This window comes from Solanum stenotomum, chromosome 12 (genome assembly GCF_019186545.1).
Source record: "Solanum stenotomum isolate F172 chromosome 12, ASM1918654v1, whole genome shotgun sequence".
Lineage (NCBI taxonomy): Eukaryota > Viridiplantae > Streptophyta > Magnoliopsida > Solanales > Solanaceae > Solanum > Solanum stenotomum.
The window spans coordinates 42387922-42405950 of NC_064293.1; the positions used below are offsets into that span (position 1 = coordinate 42387922).

At 36.1% G+C, this 18029-nt stretch overlaps 2 protein-coding genes across 2 annotated transcripts; both read right to left on the bottom strand.

Annotated features, from left to right (window-relative positions):
• Window positions 1–178: 178 nt before the first annotated feature.
• On the bottom strand, window positions 179–7488 carry LOC125846335 (auxilin-like protein 1). Its single transcript, XM_049525731.1, has 8 exons — window positions 7051–7488; window positions 2745–6225; window positions 2609–2675; window positions 2360–2430; window positions 2213–2278; window positions 2039–2128; window positions 1187–1363; window positions 179–289 (listed from the first exon to the last, which is right to left on the bottom strand). The coding sequence occupies exons 1-8, from the start codon at window positions 7419–7421 to the stop codon at window positions 254–256; spliced, it is 4359 nt and encodes a 1452-aa protein (XP_049381688.1). The 5' UTR covers window positions 7422–7488; the 3' UTR covers window positions 179–253.
• Window positions 7489–11062: 3574 nt separating this feature from the next.
• On the bottom strand, window positions 11063–16545 carry LOC125848715 (gamma carbonic anhydrase 1, mitochondrial-like). The gene is made up of 5 exons (XM_049528641.1): window positions 16248–16545; window positions 14686–14829; window positions 12213–12338; window positions 11969–12120; window positions 11063–11605 (listed from the first exon to the last, which is right to left on the bottom strand). Exons 1-5 carry the CDS (start codon window positions 16360–16362, stop codon window positions 11330–11332), a joined length of 813 nt encoding a protein of 270 aa, XP_049384598.1. The 5' UTR covers window positions 16363–16545; the 3' UTR covers window positions 11063–11329.
• Window positions 16546–18029: the final 1484 nt, after the last annotated feature.

The window sequence follows — 18029 nt, forward strand, 5'->3', positions numbered from 1 at the left end:
AGGCTCTTGCGTATCATTTGCCAAAACAATTACCATCTTTGGTAATCATTCTGGGAAACTAGAGATAATATTGATAATATCCCCTTTTTTTCATGTAAAATTTCATTTCAATGAATAGCCATGTTAGCCCATTTTTTTTCAGGGCATATTTCTAAAGTTTGTGCTTACATGAAGAAGCAAAAAAAATTATAAGAAACAGAATTTACTCACTACTGTGCAAATTATATGTTCAACTGAGCAAACAAGTCTTCAACTACCTCTCCTCAGAGTTGAATCTGTTCCATGCTTCCTGTAGACACAGAAGAACGATAACCACTAAGATAATTCAAAGAAGACAATAAAGGGAACGAACCATGGGAAGAAGAGGGGGAGGTGAAGCTGGTAGGAAGAAAAACTTTTAAGAGTAAGGAGGCAGGGGTAAATTCTATAAGGTCGCAGATGATAGTCTGTTATTAGGTCACCACAAAATAAGGCCATTCTGATTAGAGTTACTGATTCATATAGAACAGACAATTAACACAAAAAAAGGCTTAAAGAAGAGGAGTATGAAGAGGGAACAAAAGAAATGAAGAAGCCACATGGATATCACATTACATATTAGTTATTAGAGTTCTTTTTTCTTTTATTTTTTCCGATTAGTAAGGTCATCAAATGAAACTTCGCTATCGTGATAGCTAAAATACTACGTAATAAATGTCACCCTGTTTGTTCTATAACTAACTATACACTGTAAATCAACTTTCGGTTGGCATCTTACAACTACTAAAATGGGCTTGAATAGAATGGAATTTATACAGGGAATATATTGAGCCAGCCAACTAGTTTGGATTAGGGTTAAGATGATTGACATGGCAACTAGTCTATCCCAATTTATGTGGCAACATTACTATTTGGGAAGTCAAAGTGGTTCTTCCTTGACAACGTTTCTCATAAATATTTTTAGATATTTTGAACTATTAACTATTAAATGACTTACAGTACTTTTATGTGGTTTCCAAATATGTAAATTTAATTTCCAAGAACTTGAATCTACGTCTGAACCTAGGTCCTAACTGGCAATGAATAGGTACATACAGAATATTTTCTTGCTGGCTAATTCAAACTACCAGAAGCTTGCATTGGTGTACAGAAAATGGACAGGCTGTATCAAGTTGATAAGTAAAGAAAGCTAAATCAGAAAACACACCTTTAAAAGATCAAAGACTTTCTCGCATATATACTTCTGATGAATACTAGCACCTCGCTGTTGTAATTTGTCTGGATGCACACAAAGTGTAGCTTTCCTATAAGCTTTCTTCACCGCTGCAGAAGTTATAACTTCTGTCAGTGGAATTGGCTGCCAACCGCTATTAGGCCCAAGAATCTGCAATAAGGAATAGAAACTCTTGAGTTTCAAAATTGTGGAGGTTGACCAAAAATCAGATGATGACAAGTGCGAAAAGGCTGCTATAAAGTTACTACTAAGAACTCAAAATTAATCATACTACTGACATGCCATGCAGTCATGTTCTGATGTCAGCCTGAGCTTTCTCAGTGCTATGATTCATAGTACAGGCCATATGTAACAATTTGACAAGTAAAATCCTCAATAAAAATGACCAAGAAGCATATAAGAGTTATAAAATATGGATGTGACATTCTTTTACGTTTCTGTTTCAACTTCACCACCGTCCTGTCAACAAATGTTAGGACTGTTTGTTTTGGTAGTCACATTTACCCACTCCAATAATTTGACAGAGGTAATTAAAGGAAGAGACCAAGTAAAGGCTAGATTGAGCAGCCAAATTTGGCTTAAGATTTATGACTCAATACACCAACTTTTTTTGGTTGAAAAGAACTATTAAATGAGAATGAAACACCTTCGACTTAAGCAGTCAAATGACTAAGCAAAGGTCAATCTGTAAAACATAAATCAAATATAGTTTCGGCTATACTGATGAATATATATTTGGTATAGAATTAAGACGAATTTGACACTATTTCAACAAGCATTTAATAGTTGACTAAATTAAGAAAAGCATTAGAAGAGCAGGCATACATATTGCAACGTTGAAAGCAATGCACGTAGATTGCCTTCTTTCCCGCTTGACCATCTTTTCACTTCAGCATCCAGAGTTTCAGCCAATCTCTGCACAGAAATGCCTCAGATTAGACAATACGAAATGTAGATCATTCATAATATATGGCGTTATTCAAAGAGATGGATACATACATTTCTCTCTGCTTGCTCTCTCTGAGCTTGAAAATCACGCATATTTTTTTCTGCTAGGGCCTTGGCCTAAAATCAAGCCAAAAAAAGTTTAATATATACAAAAGAAAATTAACTTCTACAGGAACAAGATGGTTAGGAAGCACATACTGCACGCTCTGATGTTCTGCGATACCTCTCCAACCGCGCTTTACATCTTTGAGGTGATTCACCTTCAATGCCTACAAAGCATTTAATCTTACTAGAAGCTTCACAAGAAAAATTTAATCGCAAAAAGTTACCTAGGCTACTAAACAAACAGGAAATTCAGAATGCCTAACTAATGGATCAGGAAACATGAGGGAAAACTGGATTATAAACCAAAGAAAGAAGGAGAATCTTAGTGCTTCATCTACATACCAGCATGAGCTGAAGAATATGAATATCTCAATTTCGAGGTTTCTGTGCTCTGATGTGCATGTTGTTCCTGTCAACAAACCCCAATAAGTAGGCAGCCAGCATGCATTTCTACATTTACGAAGGAAGAGATACTCACAGAAGAAGAGCTCTGTCTCATTTCTGTGCTCCTAGAATAAGCAGAAAACTTTTCAGAAGATGATCTTTCCACTCGGTCACATGATTCCTGGATAGCCTTCTCAGCCATTGTTTTCTCAAAAGCTCGTTGTCGAGCCTCTGCAGTTGCTCTTTCTACTGCAGCCCGCTCCGCCTTGAGCCTAGCGTCCGTAGCTGCCTGCTCTGCTGAAGATCTCTCTCTAGCCTCTGCAGATACTTTCTCTAATCTTTCTCGGGCCTCCGCCATAGCTCTTTGACGTATTTCAGTTGCAGATTTCTCCATGGCAGCTCTTTCTACTCTCCCACGGGCTTCAAGATATGACCTTTCCAGAGCTTCACGAGTTACAGACATCCGATCCTTTTCTCTTTCCCTTTCTCTTTCCCTCTCTTCTTCTAACTTTCTCATATATTCTTCCTCTATTTCTCTTTCTTTTTTCAGTCGCTCATCCGTTTTTTGGGCCTCAGGAGTAATGATTTTATTTGAATTTCTCTCTTTCTTCTGGGAACTTCCAGTTGCGGCTCTCTGGTCTGTACTTGACAGGATTTCAACATCCTCTAGCACAGCAGCCAAAGCATCTCCAATTTTCTTTGCATTTGTGGCCCATTCCCTGGCAATGTTTTGAGATGTAAACTTTTCTTCCATAACTTCCTGCTTAGTTCCAGACTGAACAACCTTGGTGTTCACTCTTGGCCCTTCAGCATTTGTTCCATTTCTATGGTTAGAGTGATTATTAGCTGTAAACTTTTCCTCTGAAACTTCCTGGTTACTGCCAGACTGAAATCCATTGGTATTCACTGCCAGACATTCAAGAGGTTTTCCATTTCTTTGATCAGGATGGTTTCCCATTTCAGAGGCTGTCTTCTTCAGTCTATCCGATGCTTTATCTATGTAGATACCAGCTCCACTTGGATTGGTCAAATGCTCATTCGAAGAAGTAGACCCTATTGCATCTGCTCTTCTAATTGGGTCTTTCCCATGCTCCAAGAGATCTTGTCTCTTGCAAACAGAGTTGCATCCATCTTTAGGCAGCAGATTGGTCAGTCCAAGTTCTGATTCTTTTTCACAAGTTTGCAACTCAGTTTCTAATCTCTCATTTTCTTCGCAGGAAAGGGCTGATTGAGTTGCTTCCAGCTTTCCGACATCTTCCTCCGTCTTCTTGGACATTTTGTTCACAAGTAGAGTCTCATAGATTGGTTGGCCAGCCCAATCAATCGCCGTAGCATCCTTGCGAACTTCAACATTAGAGTTCTGCTTCAAAACAGACCCAACCATTTCAATTGGGGCGCTATCTTCGGTCTGTTCGCGCAATTCATCCCACTTAACATCACAAACAATTGTTTGCTCAGTTTCTTCAATCTCACCGGCCTTTTCAGATATGTTCTCAAATTCTAATCTGGAAGTCAAAGGGGATTCTCTCTTATTTTCTTGCTGCTCCAAAACCTCAGTCATTTCCATATCATCATCTTCTCCTTCACAAGCAACATTCAGTCTTCCCTCAGTTTCTTCTCCTTCTTCAGCATCATTCAGTCTTCCCTCAGTTTCTTCTCCTTCTTCAGCATCATTTTGTTCTCCTTCATGCTCTTTTCTCTCGAGAGCCACTCTAAATTGGTTGTCCTCCTGCTCCCACTCAAAAGCACCTTTTGCATCCTGATCTATTGGGTCCATCTTGGAACTCACCTTGTTGTCCCTCTCATTCTTCTCTTGTTTGCAAGCTACCTCTGACTTCTCATCGTTCTTTTCTGATTTAAAATCCTCGTTTGGTTTCTTTGCATTCTCCTCCCAATAAATAGCGCCTTCTTCTCTTTCAGAAACTGCATCGAGTTGCTTCTTCGTTTCCTGCTTGAGTATCTCATTTACTCTCTGTCCATTTCCTGTTTCATCAACAACATCCCAAAGTCCTCCTTCACATTCTTCAATCTCAGATTCTGCCATCAGCTCTATATCGATATGTCTAGAATCAGTATTTATACTCTTTTGATCATTTAATTTTCTCCTTCCACCACTTAGTTTCACAGTAGCCTTACATTCACTCACATTCTGGCCACTTCCTCTGATGTACTCTACACTTTTGTGAGAACTGCTACTTAGCTTCTCACTTGTTCCCTCTTGCTGGACTTTAACATGTTTCTCACTCATACTAACATCCGATGAGTTTTCTTCTGATTTTAATGTCTCCTTATGCTCCAATTGACCACACAAATCTTCTTCTTTTGACCTTTGATGCGTATTGGCCAATTGGTAGGACCCTTTACCCATGTTTTCTTCACTTTCCTCTATGCAGTCCCGAACCTCCTTTGCTGCAACATTTTTGCAAGTTTCTAGATGGTCAAATCTGTCAGTGGCTGCTTCGGATTGTCTGTGTTCATGTGACTCCATATTATGCAGCAAACCAGATTCAATCTTGACTTCCTCAGGAGACCCACAAGATGGGTAAGTTTCAACAACTTCAAAAAATTCCGCACCTTCCCTCCATGCAACTCTTCCTTCAGCTTTATATGGTTGTTGAGATGACATATTCGGCCTATCCTGCTCATTTTCTTCATGTTTTCCAGTAGATTTGAAATGTTCTCCATATTTAATATTACCAGAAATAACATCATTGTTCTTAAAGACTTCTTCCATTCTTCCAACACACATGCTTTGTTCCACGTCATCTTTGTCAAATGTCTTACTTGGTCTTTCCTCCAAAATACACTTCTCCAAATGGAGTTCTGCATAACATTTTAGATCTTTTTTCTTCCTCTCCATTAGCTCTTTTGCACTTCTGAGCTTTGCTTGAGCCTTCTCCATTGCATCTTTTATAGCTGCAGAGGATGCTGCTGCAGATGAACTTGCATATACTTCCATGTCAAAGTAAGGCTGTGAACTATCACCTTGTTTTCGCTCAAATGCACAACTGTTAGAAGCTTTGAGTCTTGAATTAAGTCTATCAGAGTTCCCTTTCTTGGCAGGTGGCGGTCTTGATGGTGGAGGCAACCCTGATGGTCTAGTTCTTAGGCTGATATCTGACACAGTTAAGAATGGCTTAACTGGAGTACAACTAGCCTCACTACATTTCTCTGGATGTTTTGAATCACTTCCATGCATGATATAGCTGCTGCTCATTTTACGTGGCGTGCTTCTTTTGTATTGCTTGTCTTCTAAAACTGGTCCACTGAAGTCCACATTGTAGTTGAGATCAAGGTTTGCCTGTCCAGGTGGCTCCTCATCTTCAGTATTTTGAGAAGCCTGACTTCCACTGACCATGTAAGTATATCCAGGAACAGCATGCAGATGAGCAACATGTGTCATGCCATTCGACATAACTCCTTCGCTCCTCTGGAAAGTCTTGTGATATGAAATGTTGAACTGCTTGGTGTCGTCAGATGAATGATGAACATCAGCACTAGAAGAGCTCTGACTCCTTTCAGAAAAAGCCGAAGGATCTGACTCATTTGACAGGGTCTCACTTTGAACTGGACTCCTTTTATCAAGAAAAGAAAAAAGAAATAAATGAAACATAAAACTAGAACTCCTTTGAACAGGAAAAAAAAAGTTATCTCTTTTTTCTCGCCACATGTTCATATTGAGAGCACTGAGAAAGATAAAACTGATCCTACTAATATTAACAGGCAAATTGAAGTAAAAACATATCACCCTAATTACCTTAAGTGAAAATGAGATTTGGTTAAGAAAATTGATTAATGCACTCTTTTGATTTGTTTCAGTTAAGACATAGACATGTAAAAGATATCTATGATATTCTACTAACTTCTCCGCAAAAAGAAGTGTTTATGACCTTTGATTAAAGAAATTAGCTCCTGATTCATATATCACAAATTACAGATTCTCACACTCTTAGCTGCAGGGTCCAAGAAGAGAAACCACAATCTCAACTTGTTAAATTCCAGTAGAAACAAAGCTTTACAGACGAGCTCAAATTAAAGAAATTATTAAGGCCAGCAGTCCAGCACAAGCACAACTAGGGCCTAACGGCCAATGAAAATGGGCAGAAAAATTAGATGATGCTTTCCCGGTGGTGGATAGAACTACCAAAACATGAACATGAACCTGAACACCAGCGTTCAATTTTATTTTTTTAAAAAAGAAGAATTTGCGTTCTTACTTCCCGTAGCGTTTGCAGCACAAAAATCTCCCTAAATTTGTAAAAAGCAACTAAACATTTCTAAAGTCTAATACGAAAAAATGGAGTGAATGCAAACGTATTTTAGTAGTGTTCGCCAGTCTTATCACATTTTCAAAGAAAAACAAGTACAAAAATAAACACACAAAAAGAAGAAGATCATACCAGCCCTCGTCCGAAGAATCATAGCCAGAGGTAGACTGCCGAACCAAATCCTCGTAAGAAAGGGCAAAATCAAAAACAGGAAAACCTCCAAAAATTTCAGAGTAGTCAAAATGAGAAGTCTGAACATCGAAGGACAACCGATCATCGTCTTCCTCAAGAAGCGGAAGATCCAAAATGGGAATAGAGGAAGCTCGGGAAGAGTGAAAACCTCCAAAAATCTCAGTATAATCCTCATAACGAGGAGCTAATGTTGGCACTCCGAACTTGGGCGGACCACCAAAAACGTCGTCGTATACAGACTTACTTGGTGTTGTAATGAACCCACTTCCATGGTAACTCTTTTTAGCAAATGAATGTGACAGATTTTCCATGGAAATGTCACTCTGAATTCTGAAAGAAAAAGAAACAGTTCACACTGTGAAGGTGGAAACTGGAAAGAATGAAGGGTAATATGGGAATTATAAGAAGAAAAGAAGTTGCTTTTTTAAAACTAATGTTACGAAGAAGACATTTTTTTAGGATTTTGAATATCGAGGAAACTTTTTGGTTAGTAAAATATATTGTGATGGGCGATTATCGTTAGTGGCAAAAGGGGCGGAAAAGAAAAAGAGAAAGACGACAGTAGGCGTGGTGACAAAAGAGTCGCCCATTGGATAAAACTCCGGCAGCTTTCTGGGACGTTATACATATTTCCGCTTAATACATAAATAAACATTCAAATTCAACATTAAATAATAGGTAAATGTCCTAATTTTAAATACGCATTTAAACTTATCTCTATTTATATCAGTTGAACACTTTTACAGAGGGCTTATATTAGTACCTAATTACAAGTGAGAAAATATATTAGTATTAAAGAGTTGTTCAAATTAAACTAATTTCAAAAGAACAATTAATCCATATAGCAGCTATGACTACAAAGACTAATGAGCTGCTCTATTTTTGTTTTTATTCTCATTTTAAAAAAAATTAAGCAACTGTCATGGTAAGCCTTATTGGTGAGATTCTACATACTGAAAATAATCAAAACAACTCAAACTTTGTGGATTGCACGTAAGACTTTTAATTGGCCCCATTCCATGTATTTCAATTTTCAAACAACTAATCATATAACTGCCCCTCAAACTTCTTTTTTATAATATACGTACGTACGTACTATCTTCTTTAATTAATACTTTTAAAAATTGTATGTCAGAAAAGAAAAAAAGTTGAAGTAACGTAGTTTCAAATAATGTAAATTAATACAAGAGATTTGAAGAACATAACTAATAGTGCTCATCTTGTTTTAGAAATTAAAATTCGATAATTTGTATTTTTAATATATACTTAATTTTTATTTCTTGTCACTATATCTATTGTTGCTGCGATCGAGGTTGTTTGTTTTCATTATTAGTCTGGTAAGAAGAATACAAAAAATCTGCGTGTTCTCTAATTTGTAGGCCACGCCTAACGCCTTTGCATATATTGTCCACAATACAGACAAGAATACACACTTATTTCAACTGAAAATGAAAGCTATTTTTCCTAATAATGAAACTACTTAAATCAACGCAATTAAGAAGAGTATATAATATATTATGGTAGATGGATAGCATTAAGTTTTAAATAGAGAAATATATAATACATGATATATTTACGGAACCTAAACGGTTTCTTGGTTTAAGTCATAAGTGCATTAAATATTTTTGGTGATGGGATTTTGATAGCCTCCTTACAACTATTGTTGATGTAGAAATATGAACATTACAACAAATAAATAGATGGAAAATGATGGTTCTAATTAGGTTATGCTTTGTCCCTTACTAAATATGATCCCAACAGTACTAACCCTATATTGTATAACTTGCTTCAATAATATGCTGTACATAATTCAATTGATGAATTGGTGGATGGACCACCAACTCTTATTGTTGAGTACTCTTTTTTTTTTTCTTTTTTTTCTTTTTTTTTTTTAATTTCGCACATGCCTTTCAGGCTTATTCGGGGTGACATTTTTAATAGAATTTTCTCTATATTCAGGACTCGAATCAGAAACTTTTGATTAAGGGTGGAGCTACTACACCGCAAACCCATGTTGGTTATTGATGACAACTCTGTTATTCAACTAAAATCACACAGTTTACCTAGTACTCATCAAATGTAATAACGTTGGTATCAATAAACACAATTGTCATAATAATTGCAAATGAGTATTTTGCCAGGGCATTAATGTTATCCTAAATATATGTGGGCTGGCAGTATTAGTATCGTAATTGCAAATGCTCACTAATCGGATAAGATTTTTAAAGATATATAACACACAAATTAAAAGTTGTGTGGTACTATTGATACAAGTAAAATCCACTATTTCTCTTTTTTTTTTCTTCTCTCTCAGCAATAGCTTTATATTTCATTCAAAGATTCAAAGAAATTGTTTGTATTATAGGAAAGACAAGATTTAGATCCAAAACATGTCATTATTCTAACTACTTTAATATGTCTAAAAAAGAAGAGATAGGCTCTTCTTCTTGGTTACTCTTTGCATAAACCAATCAATTATGAATTGCCAAGAGGCCAAATGATGAATGCTTTTGCAAATTCCTTATTGAAAATTATATTGGAAAAGGCAGGGCAAATGTGAATTATGGCATTGTGCAATTGAGTCTATGAAGGAAAATAAAGGCTCCTAAAGAGTGTATGCCTCTGGGTCCAATGTGTTGGTTAACTTTATTCAAAGTCATAGTTTGCTAAAGCCAAATACTCATTTCAATCATTATTGTCTGTAAACTTAATCATGTATGGATACAGTGTGTAGTACTTATTAATCTAATCTTGTAGATTAAGGCTCCATATATAATAGTATATATATTTAATTAAGCTCATGAAAGAAGCTAGTATGATTGCATGGACAAGAACTGTAAATAAAACACAAGCGTGCAGCCAACATAATATACAAATAGAGCCTGTATCCACTCTTCACGATCAATATTTATCACTTAGGTTTATTTGTTATTACTCCAATATTTTTCTGACGTGAAATCATAATGCTTTTTCAACTTTTCAAAATTTTCACTTATGGCATCATGGCTGCAGACTAAAATACAGTAACAGATATGGCAATAGAAAAAGTCTTGACTAGATATGTCCAATCAATATAACAATGCTAAAAGCAAAAAAAGAAATCGAGAGAGCATATGAATTACTAGTGAATACTAGTATTGATCCCTAGTTGCTTTTGGGACAAAATACATTTATAATCAAATTAATTAAGAAGATAAATTATGCCCCTTAGTAAGCTTTTTGAAATAACAAGCTACCATGTATCCTATTACGAGGTTAGCCGTCAAAGAAGTTATCGAATCCTACTCATATCTTGCTAACCAAAAAGCTAAAGAGAGAAGGCTATCTAATATCTATATATCACCTTATTTACCACTTTACAAAATTTTATGCAATTCAACTATATACATACAAAATTTAATTAATTCCCACGTACATTTTTTACTAGGTAATCTAACTGACAAGAAAACGTTGTTATATTTTATAGGAGAAACGTAAATGGATAGAGTAATTATAAAACGAGCCTTGAGTAATTTGACTCCTCCCAAGAATAAATTGTTAATGTTGTGCTGTATTGAAACTTTAAAGAGAAATACTAACGCTGTGTCCACAAATGTGTAAAGTTTTGAAGAGGGTCTGGTGTCCCTGGCCTTTACGCAACTTATTCAAAAGGTATGTACGATCTTCAAAAGAATAAATTTCATTTTGTTTTGAATGTCTTAATTGGCCACCATTTCTTAAAAAAGTGTACACCCATAGGCCATAGTTATTGAATTGCTTTCTGGGATTCCCTGCACATTCAAAGACAGTGCGGCATTCGCTTTGACTGTATTTCACCTAATGTAATACAACACGACAGAATTCAGATACTTAATATTTTTTTCAAATTGGTTACCAAGTGCAGTGCGTGTGCTACCAGATAAGTGTCTTCTAAAGTTTCAATTCAGAAGGAAATGCGCATCAAGAAATTGAGTATGTGAAGTTTCTCATATTGCTTAAACAGTCAAATATAAGCTCTACAGTAACTTTGGTTTTTTAAGAACATCAAAATGCTCTGATCAGCCAGACATGATAAATGGAAAAATGCTAGAGCTGCATACCTGTATTAAACTTTGATATTTCAGCTTGGCCTTAATTATTGGAAACTAATCACAGGCATTTTGACGTTAATCCGCCCAAAACAAAAAGAGTTACCCAATAACATCACAAAATCCCAGGATACCCCAGATGGAAACCACACTTAGGAGGCCTTTGGTGCCTTGTCTGGTAGGCTACTATCAGGCAGGACAAGCTCTGGAGGTGTTTCACCAACACCCAACATAGAGTCATACTCATCATCCTTGCGCGCTAATTTCTTCCGCAGCACCTTCTCAAATTCAATCTTATCCAACTCTATTGCATTTTCAGCTGCATGAACCTGTGCTAAATTAGAATAGTTTGCGGCTGACTCTGAGATGAACGCTATTTCTTCTTCTGTGAGCTTCCTCAAGAACCTCGCTGGATTTCCTCCCCAGACCTGTGTTTTTTGGTGTCATAATTACACATGTGAGCAAGTTGAAATTTGCAACAAAAAAGTTTACTACATATTTCATAACAAGCAAGAATACAAGACAACTAGGGAAGGATTTTTCCTTGGGAATTCCTTGTATCAGTCCACATCCTAACAAATCTTCATCTATTTGTCAACAGTTACATGCACAGTTTCACAAGTGTATAATCGGGAGGTTAAACAACTTACTAAAGATTAATATGGAAGCTAGCATCAGAATGAACAAATAATACTTTTTTCACCAATTGCTAAATACCCATGTAGGAACTTGTATACACATGCAAAAACCCCAATAATGGCAAAATAAGTGACTTAAAGTCTGCCACGAACCTCTCCGAATGGAATCCTTGTGTTCTGTCTTACATGGGCACCAGCAGCAACCATAGCATTTTTCTCCACAACAGCCCCATCAAGCACAGTTGCACCCATACCAATAAATGCCTCGTCTTCAACAGTACATCCATGTAACACAGCGCTATGACCTTATATTTTGATGTCAAAAGTCAACCATCAAGCCAACTCAAAAATTAATGGCAGATGTATATTATGCTCTAAATTGCCAGAAACTTCTCACCTATGGTAACATTTTTGCCAATTATCGTAGGCAAAACCTTTCCACTGATATTCGACTTAGCTACATGGATTAGAGAATTGTCCTGGACATTGGTTCCGGCTCCAATGCTGACACTGTTCACATCACCTGCACAGAGTTTCATGTTGAGAAAGAACAAGAAAACTAAAGAGCACAAACATTCAGGGCACTCCACACACACAAAAAGGAAAAACACTATGCAATCATAGTTTGATTGAAGCCCAAACTTCTTAACAGAATTAGAGCCCCATGCAGAACTCATACTCTTGCCCTTAAGCAAGCTAAGAAAGGACAAAGTGCTATTATAAGAGGCGCAATGTAAGTAGTTTTATAACCAAGGGAGAAGGAACAAAACCTTATTCAATACTGTACGCATGGGAGTATATTCACTCAGTCAAATATTGTTGGCAACATGCATTAAGCATGACACATACTTCCAAAGTATTTCATTCAAAGGGCAATGAGTGTGCATAAACCAAAATTTGCTCGAACTTTTAGTCGGCTAGTTGTAGATTGAGCTTTAAAAGATAACATTACAATTAAAGAGATTAATGGAGTAGGTCAAAAGTAGAGTTGCCTGAGTGAAGGCAAGTTTGAGCTTTGTGTCGTGTCCCTGAACAAATAATATAAGTTTCAACTTTGAATGAGCCCAGGTTATCAGGTCCAATCTAATTTGATATTTCTAATAATACCATTCGGTGGAAGCAGATAATTGTCTGATAAATAGTCCTATAGCAATCTTTTATTTCACAAATTTGACCTTTTCATACGTCAACATCCTCTCAAAGATTAATATTCAAAAAAGAGAATTATTTGACACATTTTTTTTTAGAGAAAAATGTGTTTTCGTTGCAACAGAAAAGTCTACTAATTTCTTTTCTGAAGTCTTATATTGCAATGAAACTCACCTTTGTCATCACTCATGAATGTACATGTAAGTTGTAATGAAACCACCAGTACTTTAAAAAAACATATATAGATTGTGATTGTTATGTAGGGAAAAACTGTATTTATCAAGTGCTGCCAGTCTTCACTTGTGCTATACATTAAGTTTTCAATACAATTCTTAACTCGTCAAAGAGTAACAAAGTACTCTTGATAGCTAGACATTCTCAAAATTAAGAATGAACATACCATGAGTCCACAACTTTGAGTTTCGTAGAGATACATTAAGTTTTATCACAAACCTCAAAATCTTGAGTCTTATTTAGATTGTAAAAGCATAAATGGCCTAATATCATTTCTTTAAATTATTTTTTGAAATGCTAAGACTAAATACATAACAACAGCATACCCAATGTAAACATACAAGTGGGATATGGGGAGGGTACGCAAACCTTACCCCTACCTAGTGGAGGTAGAGAGGTTGTTTTCGAAAGACCCTCTGCTCAAGTGCAGACTTGTCCTGATATCCTCAGTGCCAATCCTCAATGACAATTTCTATTGGGTTCTTTCAATCAATTTTTTCATATTCCAATTCAAGAGATTTATTGGGTTCAGATTCGTTTAAATTAATTGAGTCTTGTATCTTTTTTTTTTTTTTTTGATAACCGAGAAATCCGTCTGTGACCCGCCCTTTAGACCAATCACAGCCTTCTAAACTCGGTGGTTAATGGGCCCGTCCCTCTACCCTTCTCCACTTAAATACCGGGATTCGTTTTGCATGGTATGGGGCTTGAACCTGCGACCTAAGCCACAAATCCTCCACCTTTTGCCACTTGAGCTAGGCCTTGGGGGCTGAGTCTTGTATCTTTTAAAAAGCCTGATATTACTGTTCACAACTGGTGTTTGGGTACACCTTAAAAAGAGTTAAGACATCGTAACTAAATTAGAAGAAAGGCCTAATTACCTATAATGTGCATAAAAGATTGTACACTCAGTCTTACTACTTGTCTTACAAATAAGAACCACTGGACAACATAAGCAACAGAACTACCAGGTTCGGCAAGGCATGTGACCTTATAATGTTGTATTTCAAGAAATTAGCAATATCTACTGTCTTTGTCTTATAAAGAACTACCACCACAAGATATATATCAAACTTATCAGTGCTGAAAAACATGTAACATCATAATGCTGTATTTCAAGAAATAAGCAATCTCTACATTGCTGAGCTAACTATCAACAAACACATTTTATAAATAAAGATTTGGCATAGGACATAGTGTTGATTCAACTACAAAGCTTGAGGAGTCCATAATGCAGTTGTCTCCTAAATATCTAACCATTAACATAATTCAAGAAAAGACAAATAATTTGTGATACAAGAAGGAATACTTTTCTCACCCTCCTCAAATGTCTCCAGGAAAATTTTACCATGACAAAAAATGTATATTTCAAAATCAATCAGTATAACAGCAGCATACTTCTTTAAGAAGGTTTTTAAGCACTGACACTACCATTTTTTTTATAAAGCAGCACTGACACTACCATCATATGCAGAAACAGAACATACCTCGCAGAACACACCCATACCAAATAGAGGCACTACGACCAATGTGAACATCACCAATTATAGAGGCACTTGGGGCCACAAATGCATCTTTCTCAACAACTGGTACTTTGTCAAACAGGTTCATCAAAGTTCTATGCCTCGACACTGGAATAAAAAGGATGTAGAGAATAAAAAACGTTAAAGCAAGAAGGCATGCTGCATATTGTAGAAAGCACATCAACATGCCAATAAGTTCAGACATGAAATAAAAAATATGTGGTTTGACATAAAGAGGAAACCATATAACAGAACACAGGAAAGAGTAGAAGACTAGGAAATAATTCTAGAAGTATAGCCAAACATAGAGAACAGAAATAAAACCTAAGATGGTGAGATTGGCTGATTGTGAGTAAAATGTAACTAAGATCATCACAATCGACACTGGTAAAATGCTTGTCAAAGATTCCAAGCCTCAGCGTCTCACCCTGATGAAAATATTTATAGACTAATAATTTATCACAATTAACCCGAGCTACTTATGTTAGTCACAATGTTGAGTGCATGGTTATGCAGAACTGGGTGAGATCAGAATTTATAATCTAGCTCTCGGATTTTTGTTAGACATATTGTAAGATAGATCATATATGTCATAGTATACTATGCTATAAGTACTCAGTATCATGAGCAGCCTTCAAATTAGCAACCCTATATGATCACTCATCACTCTTGATAAGCTTGAATCAACAATACTTGTAATCGACCTTATTTTCTTAAGCAAAAAATTGTAACTTCAACTACAGCCGGGCTTATTCATCAGACAGCCTACTACAGCCCACAACCACAAGTGACAGGAAATCCTGTCTACCAAGGTTGTGAAATAAGTTTATACTAAGCGTCATAGCAGGAATTCAGACCTAAGATCTCTAGGTTGTTATCCTATGCCGCAACCACCAATCCATCTCATTGAGACTGATAATCAGTAAAATACTTTGAAACTACACTTTCAAAGTTAGAGCATTGAATGTCTGTTTGGAATGGAGAAAAATATGAAATGCCAATGAAATTTGATGTCACTTATTCTTTCTAGCTTTACTAAGCGGTTGTGTTACTTTATGTTATCAATATAACAACATTGTTTTACTGAAACTAAAAGGGAAAGTATCCATTCGTAGTTTTAAAGGGAAATAAACAAGAAAAATTACACTATATAAGTCAACATTTATCAAGAGGGGATTATCCCCTTAAATAAGAGATAATCAGATACTAATAGCTCTATGCAGCTCAAAAACAATACTAAAACTTCAGTACTTGTCATCAAACATTGCAACGTCACCTTCACGGTGCTATCTATAAGAAGCTGAGCTAATAAAATTAATGTTCAGACAACAAAGCGCCGAAAATGCAGCTAAAGAGAAACGGCACAACGAAGCCTAATTATTTATACAATTGAAAGCGTTCTGTGACTTGAACTAATGTGTATAATAAGAGTTCAAATACCTAAAGCCCTAGTTGTCGCTTATATGAAAACATAACATGTTGAAACCTCATAGATATGAAGAAGTGAGGAGAAAGAAGAGACGTACGGTGTTCTTGGAAGTAATAGTTTCCCTGGAGGCGGCAGCCCAACCGATCAAGGGCTTGGCCTGTCTCCCGGATCCAGAATCCAACGGTGTAGATTGCTTTCATCGCCGAACCCATCCTCTATTGCTTCCGATTCCAGCACCGTATTTCTCCAAATTCACTGATTCAAACGTATATTTGTTTTGATTATTTAGCTGAGTTTAGCTGAGGAGTTGAGAAATGAGGAGCGTGGATACCACAGAGGGTAAAAGGTGAAGTGAGCTGAACCCAACCCAAACCCCGACTCGTATTGAGTGCACTCGTTTCTTTTCTATTTTTGACCTTCTATTATTAATAAGTTTTTATGAAATAAATTGTTTTTATTATTTCCTGTGCTATAAAGGAATTATTGACTTTGTGAATCATTATTTCCCTCTAACATAATACTCTTGAGTAATTATTTCACATCATAAGAAAATTAATGATACTTCCACATATTTATTCATGTTACTATTGTTTGGAAATGTTATTCTCCGTTGGCATAGTTTTAATTAATTTATTATATTTTTCTTTTTAATTCATTTAAAAATGAATATCTCTTTTAGCACCTAGACATGTTTAAGATCATAAGATTCAATTTATTTTTTTCTTAAATTCACTATCAAATCAAAATAGAAACAAACAAATTAAAATGAAAGAGGATAATAAAGTTTTTAAAAAGATGCTCCAATCATTCTAGAGCTATAATTTTATAGTCTTTTAGCATAGATATTGTGTTTGTAGTAATAAAAATATGTCACTAAGACTTAAAAGGTAAATATTATAAAGTATTGTTAAACCAATTATGTTGTATAGGGTGAAGAGTTCAGTCAAGAAGTCGCATAACCAAAAGACGGAAATGGCAGAAATGAAGTCTGAAACCTAAATAAGCCACAAAAAGATAAAAGTGACCAAAATAAGCCACTATTTTAGTAAGTAACTAAAATAGGCTTAGTAGAAGAAAAAATTCCGTTTTATGCAATATTTCAAACGTTTTCCGTTAGTCTCATGACGTGTATATTTTAATATAGGCAAAAGGGTCCACTGGACCCTTGTACTTGTTTGCGTTTGTATTATGAACCTTTCTACTTAACATTTTATCAACTGAACCCTTAAACTTAATAAATCATGATATATTGAACCCCTCTGACCGTTGACCAAGCATATGTGGCATTAAAATGACTGAGTTGGCAAGAGTGTGTGATTACACTCGCGTGTAAGCAAGTAAACATCATATCTGAATTAAAAAAAGTTATTAAAATTACAAAAAAATTAAAATAATAATGTTTTTTAACAGAAAAAGAATCTTCTTCTTCTCCATTTCACCTTTTTTTTCAGATAACCCAATCCCTGCCCCTAATCCCTTATCCCTTTCTTCTCTACACTCTAGCAGAGATCTTGCCACTAATCCATTTTTTGCTAGTACGGAAGGCGGCGAGAAGGTTTATTGGTGGTCGGAGAGAATTGAGAGGAGAGGTAGTCTTGGTTTGCTGGTGGTGCGGTGAAAGGAAGACAATGAAGGAGACGAGGTGGGCGAGGGTAAGAGGAGTTGGTCACGACGGCGAAAAGGTTTGCCGGCCAAAGCTGGTAATGCGGCAACCTAGGGTTGCTGATTTTGTTAGATTGAAAAAGGAGGAAAGGAAAATGGTAAGTGTGTGCGGCAGAGATAGAGACGGGTGTGTGAGAGAGAGAATAAATTGTGCTAGCAAGAAGAGTGGCGACGACGACTTTCTAATTTGGTGGCTTGAGGCTATTTCACGGCGAAA

Excerpts from the sequence above, each read along its gene's own strand:
- LOC125846335 (XM_049525731.1), bottom strand. The coding sequence starts at position 7,421 with ATGGAAAATCTGTCACATTCATTTGCTAAAAAGAGTTACCATGGAAGT. Across the intron at positions 2,129-2,212 it reads GAGAGCAAGCAGAGAGAAAT|AGATTGGCTGAAACTCTGGA; the intron begins GTATGTATCCAT and ends ATTTCTGTGCAG. Across the intron at positions 1,364-2,038 it reads TGCTTTCAACGTTGCAATAT|ATTCTTGGGCCTAATAGCGG; the intron begins GTATGCCTGCTC and ends TCCTTATTGCAG.
- LOC125848715 (XM_049528641.1), bottom strand. The coding sequence starts at position 16,362 with ATGGGTTCGGCGATGAAAGCAATCTACACCGTTGGATTCTGGATCCGG. Across the intron at positions 14,830-16,247 it reads CTATTACTTCCAAGAACACC|TGTCGAGGCATAGAACTTTG; the intron begins GTACGTCTCTTC and ends TTTTTATTCCAG. Across the intron at positions 11,606-11,968 it reads CAAGGATTCCATTCGGAGAG|GTCTGGGGAGGAAATCCAGC; the intron begins GTTCGTGGCAGA and ends CAAAAAACACAG.